The sequence below is a fragment of the Mytilus californianus genome, unplaced genomic scaffold, assembly GCF_021869535.1.
Source record: "Mytilus californianus isolate M0D057914Y unplaced genomic scaffold, xbMytCali1.0.p SCAF_3, whole genome shotgun sequence".
Classification (NCBI taxonomy): Eukaryota; Metazoa; Mollusca; class Bivalvia; order Mytilida; family Mytilidae; genus Mytilus; species Mytilus californianus.
In genome coordinates, this window is record NW_026262679.1 from 26,265,538 (window position 1) to 26,277,578 (window position 12,041).

Below are 12,041 nucleotides of genomic sequence, written 5' to 3' on the forward strand. Positions count from 1 at the left end.
AGTGAAAAAGTATATTTTAACAAAACGCATTTGACTAGCAGGTCGAACAACGGATGTTCTTAAACCCTGCTGACTGCCATGGCGATTGCCAAATAAACAGATCACCAGATGTAAAAATGGATCTTAATTTATTAATAATATACCAAACAGAAAACAATAAACTTGCGGAAAAGATGGTATACCGCAAATATAAGGTGCAAAAATTTGTACACCATATCCGGATTTCGACAATAAATGTCTCTTCAGTGATGTTAGGAATCGAAACGGTATTTGGAAGGCCATATAATTTACCTCAATTTGGGATTGACTCTTGAATTTTGAAGAGTCAAAATAGGATGAACGGATCATATAAACCCGAAGGCAAATATAATACAAGCCCAAACAAAAAAATATAAAGTCTAAATTGAAAACAACGTTCAAACCTATGATTGCGTTGGATAAAAACCGCAATTTTTATACGTGTGCATGCAAAACAAATTTCTTGGTAGAGTGGTCTAAATACAGCACAAACAACATTTTCCAAAAGACCAAACAAGTGAAAAAGTATATTTTAACAAAACGCATTTGACTAGCAGGTCGAACAACGGATGTTCTTAAACCCTGCTGACTGCCATGGCGATTGCCAAATAAACAGATCACCAGATGTAAAAATGGATCTTAATTTATTAATAATATACCAAACAGAAAACAATAAACTTGCGGAAAAAGATGGTATACCGCAAACATAAGGTGCAAAAATTTGTACACCATATCCGGATTTCGACAATAAATGTCTCTTTAGTGATGTTAGGAATCGAAACGGTATTTGGAAGGCCATATAATTTACCTCAATTTGGGATTGACTCTTGAATTTTGAAGAGTCAAAATAGGATGAACGGATCATATAAACCCGAAGGCAAATATAATACAAGCCCAAACAAAAAAATATAAACAAGTCTAATTGAAAACAACGTTCAAACCTATGATTGCGTTGGATAAAAACCGCAATTTTTATACGTGTGCATGCAAAACAAATTTCTTGGTAGAGTGGTCTAAATACAGCACAAACAACATTTTCCAAAAGACCAAAAAAGTGAAAAAGTATATTTTAACAAAACGCATTTGACTAGCAGGTCGAACAACGGATGTTCTTAAACCCTGCTGACTGCCATGGCGATTGCCAAATAAACAGATCACCAGATGTAAAAATGGATCTTAATTTATTAATAATATACCAAACAGAAAACAATAAACTTGCGGAAAAGATGGTATACCGCAAACATAAGGTGCAAAAATTTGTACACCATATCCGGATTTCGACAATAAATGTCTCTTCAGTGATGTTAGGAATCGAAACGGTATTTGGTAGCCATATAATTTACCTCAATTTGGGATTGACTCTTGAATTTTGAAGAGTCAAAATAGGATGAACGGATCATATAAACCCGAAGGCAAATATAATACAAGCCCAAACAAAAAAATATAAACAAGTCTAAATTGAAAACAACGTTCAAACCTATGATTGCGTTGGATAAAAACCGCAATTTTTATACGTGTGCATGCAAAACAAATTTCTTGGTAGAGGGGTCTAAATACAGCACAAACAACATTTTCCAAAAGACCAAATGAGTGAAAAAGTATATTTTAACAAAACGCATTTGACTAGCAGGTCGAACAACTGATGTTCTTAAACCCTGCTGACTGCCATTGGCGATTGCCAAATAAACGGATCACAAGCGTAACGAAATAGATCTTATTATTAATTTATTACCAAACAGAAAACAATAAACTTGCGGAAAAGATGGTATACCGCAAACATGAGGTGCAAAAATTTGTACACCATATCCGGATTTAGACAATAAATGTCTCTTCAGTGATTTTAGGAATCGAAACGGTATTTGGAAGGCCATATAATTTACCTCAATTTATGATAGACTCTTGAATTTTGAAAGAGTCAAAATAGGATGAACGGATCATATAAACCCGAAGGCAAATATAATACAAGCCCAAACGAAAAAATATAAACATGTCTAAATTGAAAACAACGTTCAAACCTATGATTGCGTTGGATAAAAACCGCAATTTTTATACGTGTGCATGCAAAACAAATTTCTTGGTAGAGGGGTCTAAATACAGCACAAACAACATTTTCCAAAAGACCAAATGAGTGAAAAAGTATATTTTAACAAAACGCATTTGAAAGGCAGGTCGAACAACTGATGTTCTTAAACCCTGCTGACTGCCATTGGCGATTGCCAAATAAACGGATCACAAGCGTAACGAAATAGATCTTATTATTAATTTATTACCAAACAGAAAACAATAAACTTGCGGAAAAGATGGTATACCGCAAACATGAGGTTCAAAAATTTGTACACCATATCCGGATTTCGACAATTAATGTCTCTTCAGTGATGTTAGAATCGAAACGGTATTTGGAAGGCCATATAATTTACCTCAATTTATGATAGACTCTTGAATTTTGAAAGAGTCAAAATAGGATGAACGGATCATATAAACCCGAAGGCAAATATAATACAAGCCCAAACGAAAAAATATAAACAAGTCTAAATTGAAAACAACGTTCAAACCTATGATTGCGTTGGATAAAAACCGCAATTTTTATACGTGTGCATGCAAAACAAATTTCTTGGTAGAGGGGTCTAAATACAGCACAAACAATATTTTCCAAAAGACCAAATGAGTGAAATGTATATTTTAACAAAACGCATTTGACTAGCAGGTCGAACAACTGATGTTCTTAAACCCTGCTGACTGCCATTGGCGATTGCCAAATAAACGGATCACAAGCGTAACGAAATAGATCTTATTATTAATTTATTACCAAACAGAAAACAATAAACTTGCGGAAAAGATGGTATACCGCAAACATGAGGTGCAAAAAATTTGTACACCATAGCCGGATTTCGATAATTAATGTCTCTTCAGTGATGTTAGGAATCGAAGCATACAATCACTGTAAATTTATATATATATATATATAAATATTTATATATATATAAATTTACAGTGATTGTATGCTTCTAAAAATAGAATAGCATCCTGTAATTATACTGAAGAGATTAGTAGATGATCATTCCTGTACACTTAAAAGTACGTTGTGTATTGCGTTTAGACGTCCTTGTTTAAAGCCTACGAGAAGGTAACACCTCCCGAAACGAAAGCTGATTTCTATCAACAACAACAGGAGACAACAACATCGTTCAAGACCAAAGGGTTTTAACCTTTCTGGAAAAAGAACCAAAATATCGTTCTCCATCAGAAATAAGTTAGAAACAGTGTCGTTAGGCCATCAAAGCTGCTTTTTCATTCTGTTGTAAAATGGTGTAAACGAGAGTAATCTGATAAAAAAACATCTGATTCTTATTTGATGAATGTATTGATATTGTCGATTTTTCGAAAATGATATATACATCTATGTATATTAATAAAAGGGTTATAAATATGTTTATTTCTAGGACTAGAAATGAAATTCAAATATTTGCAAAGCGTATTGTGTTCGTTCCGGTCGACAAAGCTGCAAACAATGTGTTTGTTGTTGCGCCTAGTGTGCACAGTTTGAAAGTTCCATTATATATCATATATTTTATGTTTGCTGGTATAAGTATGTGCCTATTTTAAACACGTTAAAGCAATTGATCGGATTTTTTTTATCTGGTCTGAATTTACTTGAAATATACTTTATTATGACTTGAATTTAATTATTAAAATGAAATTTTAATTGAAAGACATATCACGTATCAAATAAAGCAAACGGCAATTCTCACATATTCCCTCATTTTGCCTAATTTGATTTAACTGTTAACAGTATCAAATGTCCACTGATATCTTACAAATAACTAAAAAAAAATTCAATTATAGTGTTTTCTTATCGCGCTGGTTCGGGTGGAGGTTTTCTTGTCGGCAAAGTTGGTGTTGTAGGGTCAGTAGTCGAAGTAATTGTCAATTCTGTTGTTGTGGTAGATGTTGTTATTGAGGGTTGTGTTGTGGTCGTAGTTTGTTTTGCTGTAGTAGTGGTTGTCGGTTCTGTGGATGTTGTCTTATGTGTTGTGACAGTGTTTGTCGGATCAGGAGTAGTTATCGTTGTGGTCGGTTCCGTTGTCGTTGTAGTGGTTGTTAACTCGGTAGTGGTAGTAGTTGTAGGGGCGGTCGTTGTAGCGGTCGGTTTCGTTGTTGTCGCATTGGTTGTCTTAGGAGTCGGTTCCGTTGTGGTCGTAGTGGTTACTGGCTCCGAGGTAGAAGTTGTAGTGGTAGGTTCCGTTGTTGAAGTAGTTGTTGTCAGCTCAGTTGTAGTAGTAGTCGGTTCTGTTGTTGTAGTAGTTGTTGCTGGCTCTGTGGAAGTAGATATAGTAGTGGTCGGTTCCGTTGTTGTAGTAGTAGTCGGTACCGTTGTTGTAGTAGTGGTGGTCGGCTCAGTAGTTGTTGCAGTAGTTGTCGTAGTGGTCGGTATCGTTGTTATAGTGGTTGTCGGCTCAGTAGCTGTTGTCGTAGTAATAGGTTCCGTTGTTGTAGTGGTTGTAGTAGTCGGTTCCGTTGTTGTAGTTGTGGTTGTCGGCTCTGTTGTAGTTGTCGTAGTGGTCGGTTCCGTTGTTGTTATTGTCGTGGTCGGCTCTGTTGTAGTTGGAGTAGTGGTCGGTTCCGTTGTAGTTGTGGTTGTCGGCTCTATTGTAGTTGTTGTAGTGGTCGGTTCTGTTGTTGTAGTTGTGGTTGTCGGCTCTGTTGTAGTTGGTGTAGTGGTCGGTTCCGTAGATGTAGTAGTTGTCGGTTCCGTTGTTGTAGTTGTAGTTGTCGGTTCCGTTGTTGTAGTTGTGGTTGTCGGTTCCGTGTTTGTAGTGGTCGGTTGTGTTGATGTTGTTATGGTCGTTGGTTTCGTAGTAGTAGTTGTTGTGATAGTGGTCGGTTCCGTCGTTGAAGTTGTGGTTGTCGGCTCAGTAGCAGTTGTTGTAATAGTCGGTTCTGTTTGAGTAGTGGTGGCTGTCGGCTCTGTGGTAGTAGTTTTAGTAGTAGTGGTCGGTTTTGTTGTTGTAGTAGTTGTTATCGGCTCGGTAATAGTTGTAGTAGTGGTCGGTTTTGTTGTTGTAGTAGTTGTTGTCGGCTCGGTAATAGTTGTAGTAGTGGTCGGTTCCGTTGGGATAGGGTTGTTTGTAGTGGTTGTCGGTGCGGTTGTAGATGTGATGGTTGTTAATTTTGTTGTTGAAGTTTTGGTCGAGGTAGTGCTTATTGATACTGGTGTTGTATTTGGATGAGAATAAAATGATCTTGGAAAACACCACGCATGTAGATATCTTCTACCGAAATAACTTGCCGCATATCTTATTCTATTAACCCCGGGATGTACATGTTTCACATTTATTAAATTCTGTACCAGTCCTTTATATTCCGTTCCAAATTTGAGGTAACCCAATGTCTATAAAAAGAAGGAAATGTATGTTTCAAATAGTCATGAAATGTTGTTTCTTTTAAAATATTGTATATCCAATTGATTGTTTTTATCAATTGTTTCAAATGTATATATCCAGTTTAAATCATAAGAAACATTTTTTGAAAGAATTTGATACCGCTTGTCTGGTAAAAACACACTATTTCATAGTTCTAATTATACTAAATTATAATTATAATAAACGGCCTCACTTACAGTGTGACACCTGTCCAGATTTGATAAGCACAAACAAGCTCTACTTACATTGTTTAATAATACAAGATTATTATGACCCACCTAGGCACGGTAATTGTTGAAGGACAATTTGATTGACAATTATGAACACCGAGTACTTCGACGTCATCAATTCATGCATTGACATCCGAAAGAGGTCCGATGGTTTGAATCCCATTTTTCGTATTTTTTTAAAAATCTTACGTAAAGATTGACGAAAATTAAGCTGGAACATTCCCTTTAACCCCCCTTTTTGAATGCCTGAAACTCATCACATGAATTACATGTAATGATACTGACGTTTTGCATTTACATGTAATGATACTGACGATTTGTATCTACATGTAATGATACTGACGGTTTGTATTTACATGTAATGATACCGGTGGTCTGTATTTACATGTAATGATACTGACGGTTTGTGTTGACATGTAATGATACTGGCGGTTTGTATTTACATGTAATGATACTGACGGTTTGTATTTACATGTAATGATACTGACGGTTTGAATTTACATGTAATGATACTGGCAGTTTATATTAACACGTAATAATACTGGCGGTTTTGATTTACGTGTAATAATACTAGCGTATTGTATTAACATTTAATGATACTGAAGGTTTGTATTGGCATGTAATGATACTGGTGGTTTGTATTTACATGTCATAATACTGACGGTTTGTATTTACATGCATGTAATGATCCTGACGGTTTGTGTTGACATGTTTTAATACTGGGTGTTTGAAATTACCTGTAATGATACTGACGGTTTGCATTTACATGTAATGGTACTGACGGTTTGTATTTACATGTAATGATACTGACGGTTTGTATTGACATGTAATGATACTGACGGTTTGTATTGACATGTTTTAATACTGGGTGTTTGAAATAACATGTAATGATACTGACGGTTTGTATTTACATGTAATGATACTGACAGTTTGTATTTACATGTAATGATACTGACGGTTTGTATTGACATGTAATGATACTGGTGGTCTGTATTTACATGTAATTATACTGACGGCTTATGTTGACATTTAATGATACTGACGGTTTGTATTGACATGTAATGATACTGGTGGTTTGTATTTACATGTAATAAAACTGACGGTTTGTATTTACATGCATGTAATGATCCTGACGGTTTGTGTTGACATGTTTTAATTCTGGGTGTTTGAAATTACATGTAATGATACTGACGGTTTGGATTTACATGTAATTATACTGACGGTTTGTATCTACATGTAATGATACTGACGGTTTGTTTTAACATATATAATACTGACGGTTTGTATTTACATGCATGTAATGATCCTGACGGTTTGTATTGACATGTTTTAATACTGGGTGTTTGAAATTACATGTAATGATAATGACGGTTTGCATTTACATGTAATGATACTGACGGTTTGTATTTACATGTAATAATACTGACGGTTTGTATTTACATGCATGTAATGATCCTGACGGTTTGTGTTGACATGTTTTAATACTGGGTGTTTGAAATTACATGTAATGATACTGACGGTTTGTATTTACATGTATTGATACTGACAGTTTGTATTTACATGTAATGATACTGACGGTTTGTATTAACATGTAATGATACTGGTGGTCTGTATTTACATGTAATTATACTGACGGTTTATGTTGACATTTAATGATACTGACGGTTTAAATTAACATGTAATGATACTGGTGGTTTGTATTTACATGTAATAATACTGACGGTTTGTATTTACATGCATGTAATGATCCTGACGGTTTGTGTTGACATGTTTTAATTCTGGGTGTTTGAAATTACATGTAATGATACTGACGGTTTGCATTTACATGTAATGATACTGACGGTTTGTATCTACATGTAATGATACTGACGGTTTGTATTTACATGTAATGATACCGGTGGTCTGTATTTACATGTAATGATACTGACGGTTTGTGTTGACATGTAATGATACTGGCGGTTTGTATCTACATGTAATGATACTGACGGTTTGAATTTACATGTAATGATACTGGCAGTTTATATTAACACGTAATAATACTGGCAGTTTTGATTTACATGTAATAATACTAGCGTATTGTATTAACATATAATGATACTGGTGGTTTGTATTTACATGTAATAATACTTTGCGGTTTGAATTTACATGTAATGAGACTGACGGTTTGTATTAACATTTAATGGTACTGGCGGCTTGTATTTATATTTACACCAAGATGTCGTTAAATGAAATTGGATATCCTGCATTTATCATGCTTTTCAAAAATAATATGGTCAAATCGCTGAAAGACCCCCCCCCCCCCCCTCCTCCTAAATTATTGAAAACTATCATTCTGCATTGACAATATATCTTGGTGTAAATTAGAAACACCCATTCTGGCTAACTCCCTCAAGGGGGGGGGGGGGGGGGGTCTTTCAGCGATTTGACCATATTATTTTTGAAAAGCATGATAAATGCAGGATATCCAATTTCATTTAACGACATCTTGGTGTAAATATAAATACAAGCCGCCAGTACCATTAAATGATAATACAAACCGTAATGATACTGGTGGTTTGTATCTACATGTAATTATACTGGCGGCTTGTATTTACATGTATTTATACTGGCGGCTTGTATTTACATGTAATGATACTGGCGGATTGTATTTATATGTAATTATACTGGCGGCTTGTATTTACATGTAATGATACTGGCGGATTGTCTTTATAGGTAATTATACTGGCGGATTGTATTTACATGCAATGATACTGGCGGATTGTACTTATATGTAATTATACTGGCGGATTGTATTTACATGTAATGACATTGGGGTCGTATTTATATGTAATGCTACGTGCGGTTTGACAATTGTATTCATATTTTATTGGTTGTTCGTATTTCGTGAATTTGTGCATGTGATTTTCTGAAGATATGTATTTACCTGTAGTTCTTCTGTGACCTATTCTTTGTTCGTATTTCGTGAAATTGTAAATGTAACAGGTATGTAGTTACTTGCAGTTCTTCGGCAACCTATTGGTTGTTGGTATTTCGTAAAATTAAACATTGAATTTTCTGGTTTGTATCTATATGTAATTGTATGGCCTTTAGTTTTTTGCATGTCATTTTGTAATTCTAATGAAAGTTTAATTATATATGTAATTCTGTCGGTTGTATCATAATGGTTTTCTTCCTATGTATAGCAAACCGTCTTTTGCTGTCCCATTTTTTTGTCCTAGTGTTCCTGTTAAGGATTAATCAAGAAAACAAAATCGAATATATAAAATTCGACATGTTTTCATTTGCTTTTATTCATACTTACATAGAAGTCTAATATTTGTTTATCCAAGAATACCCGAATTTCAAGTTGGCCTGGCATGTAATATTCATTGGAGTGAAACTGGCATACTCCTGGTTGATATTGTAATGGTAAATCTTCAACGTACTCTATAAACTCTCCAACAAAACAGTGAACCATTGGAATAACCCATATCAAACACAATGTCAGCCACTTCATTCTTAATAATAAAAAACTAAATGATAATTATCTCCGTTGTTATAATATCCCAGTAAATATGTAAATATCTTGTTTACATTTGCTAATTTTAAAATCAGCATGTCTAGTCACATACAAAACTTAAATCCAGAAAAAGAAGAAAATATTTTCACTAATCTAACCAAATCTGGCGAGTCGAGTCTCATTTCTGACATAAGTCTTTAGTTACACTAATGTATTGAAATGTTTTATGTATGAAAGTCATTTTAGTTGTTTCTTATGATTAATAAATACTATTATGAATGTGGAAAAAGTAGGTGCGTAGACATTTTACTTTATCATAAGTATGTTTTGTTGACTGGCAGCTTAAAAGCCTATTTAGAGTTGGACCATTTGAACGAGGACTAAAAATAGGCTTGGACTTTGTTTTAATGTAAACATTTACTAGTTAACAAGTACATGTACTAATTTTTAACATCGCCCTTTTGACACGAAAAGTATTTTAATGTAAATTGCGACTTTTGAGTGACTTTTATATTATTTTATTTGACAAACAGGCAATAAAAACTAATTCATTTTTTATAGAGATGAAATTAAGACTTTTCATATGGTTGTAATTGGTTTTCGGAAAATGTATACAATCCATTTCGCATTTTAGTACTATCCCCTATCATGATACCCGTTGGCACTCTTAACAAGGAGCTATTGTTTTTACTTTATCAATACTTAGATCAACCAGTCATCTTCATGTGTTTTATCGTGTTTTTACCGTACGTATTATGTGGATCACTGCCATGTATGTTTACAAATCCATATATATATACTTAATTTAACCAAAATTAGCTTACCCATGTCATTAAGGAATGTGTAAATCACAAGGCGAAAAACATACACTTATTGTAAAAGGAAATAAACAGTTTTGAACTAAAGATTGAAGCTCAAATAAGATACTTCGGTTTTATTTGTACTAGCTCATGTATAGAATTTCTTAAGTTTTTATATTTCAGTGAATGTTGGTCACATCTCTTTTTCAAAATTCACTCAAATGTTTACCTTATTTTTAATGCTGATAAAAAGTGTCCATTTATAATTCAGAAAAGAAAATTAAATGTAAAAATTTCAAAAACTTATTTCTTTAGTTTGTAATCATATTATATCAACGTATTTCAATGCAGGAAATATATTCTATGAACAATACTTTATATAGTCTACATTAAAAATGTGCTTTAAAATATAAGTTTTCAGCTCTTAATATTAATTCTAACTTTTTAATTTGTAGTTCAGATTTGATTAGACATTCCAACTGTTTTGAGTCAAGCGCCTCTGGTGAGTCTTATGTAGACGAAACCGGCGTGTCTGGTGTACTAAATTATAAGCCTGGCATCTCTGATAAGTTTTAAAAGTTGTATTTTAGAACTTCCACACATTTCGGGATTTTTTCTAAAAACAGACCTATGTTACTAGTTTTCATGTGTTCGGTTTCGAATGTTGTAAAAAAAGTGTTTGTGTCTAAAGTATTTCATTGAGACGTTAATATTTAACAGATACAATTACTCAACAGAAATCAGCGGTGCTACTCTGCAAAGCGACAGGTCCGAGTTATTCTAGTCTTACAACTCTTCGGGTGTCCATCAATGAATGCTATAAAAACTGCAATCTATAAATTCGTTTAGAAAAAAACTTTTTTGTTAGTTTTTTTGTTTTTCGAGTTTTCAAATCTCTTTCATCTAAAATAAAACTAGCATGGCTGCCTGTCGTTACCATTTTGCTTGTTTCTCTATGCTATAAAACGGTCATATTTGTCTTGTAGACATCGATTTAAAACTCGGATCCTAGGTGTAAATGTAAACATATGACCTATAATGGTTTACTTTTATAAATTGTTACTTGGATGGAGAGTTGTCTCATTGGCACTCATACCACATCTTCCTATATCTATATATGGTAAAAATCCCTTTTTTGAAAAGTTGGTTCTAGATGGAAACAGTTTTTTCGTTAGACGCAAAACATAGCATAGCGTTACTGATACCAGCTGTTGCTTAATTTACATATCACAGCCAATTTTTTGACCCTATCTCTTATATACGATGTACAACATGTTAAAGTAACTTGGAGGCAAGAAAATATAGAGGTTAATATTCTTTTTAATATCACGTGATTTATATTTAAAGAGGAAAATGAAAAATGGTCTTACCTGTAAAATTCTTCACCTGTGTTTTAGTTGTTATTTCTTGTTCTTGGTTGACATGGTCATTTATTATACATCTTCTCCTCATCTTTGTTTTCACACCTTTTACAGGTAAACATAACCTGGATTTGCATTAATCATGATGTAATTACGGTTTATGTGACAAAATCCAGTGTAAATTTGGACACGGTTGTCAATGTCGTTAATGCTTCATAGCGTAAGGTGCAAATACTTGATTTATAGCTGGTCAAGAATCTTACCTATGTTACAAATTTCCTATCCATAGTCTAGAACTAATTTTTGTACCATGGAAGCATATCAAGCGGGAAAATAAATTGATCATCGGATTTCTAATAATATCCGACAATCTATATTTACTTCAAAAGCATGAAAGAGAAGAGTACCATGTTTACTGCCAGTAATCAAACTGGCCACCAAAAGTCCGGAATGGATCGCAGAGTAACAATTTCCAACATCGATTGAACCTTAAGCTACTATTGAAAACCACAACGTTCCGACTTTGTGTTGACCTCTTTAAATTTTAAGTTTAATTATACAAGAAAACTTAAGAGTTTTTTTTATATTTGCATCCAGTATATATCTAACTAGCTACAAGAATGTTTGTTCTTTAGATATTAAGTGTTCTTAAAACCGTTTATGGATCTGTTATTAGATATACTTAGTAGTGACAAAGCTTACAAGTCTTATTA

The 12,041-nt window shown here is 33.8% G+C and overlaps 1 protein-coding gene across 1 annotated transcript; it reads right to left on the minus strand.

The window, feature by feature from the left end:
- Nucleotides 1-3,048: 3,048 nt before the first annotated feature.
- LOC127734228 (mucin-2-like) lies at nucleotides 3,049-11,449 on the minus strand. Its single transcript, XM_052243996.1, has 3 exons — nucleotides 11,338-11,449; nucleotides 8,970-9,165; nucleotides 3,049-5,407 (listed from the first exon to the last, which is right to left on the minus strand). The coding sequence occupies exons 2-3, from the start codon at nucleotides 9,162-9,164 to the stop codon at nucleotides 3,869-3,871; spliced, it is 1,734 nt and encodes a 577-aa protein (XP_052099956.1). The 5' UTR covers nucleotide 9,165; nucleotides 11,338-11,449; the 3' UTR covers nucleotides 3,049-3,868.
- Nucleotides 11,450-12,041: the final 592 nt, after the last annotated feature.

What these genes read in the sequence shown, in the direction of transcription:
- LOC127734228 (XM_052243996.1), bottom strand. Translation starts at nt 9,164, where the DNA reads ATGAAGTGGCTGACATTGTGTTTGATATGGGTTATTCCAATGGTTCAC. An exon ending in AACAAATATTAGACTTCTAT is followed by an intron (nt 5,408 to 8,969) that starts GTAAGTATGAAT and finishes TTCTTTTTATAG; the next exon opens with ACATTGGGTTACCTCAAATT.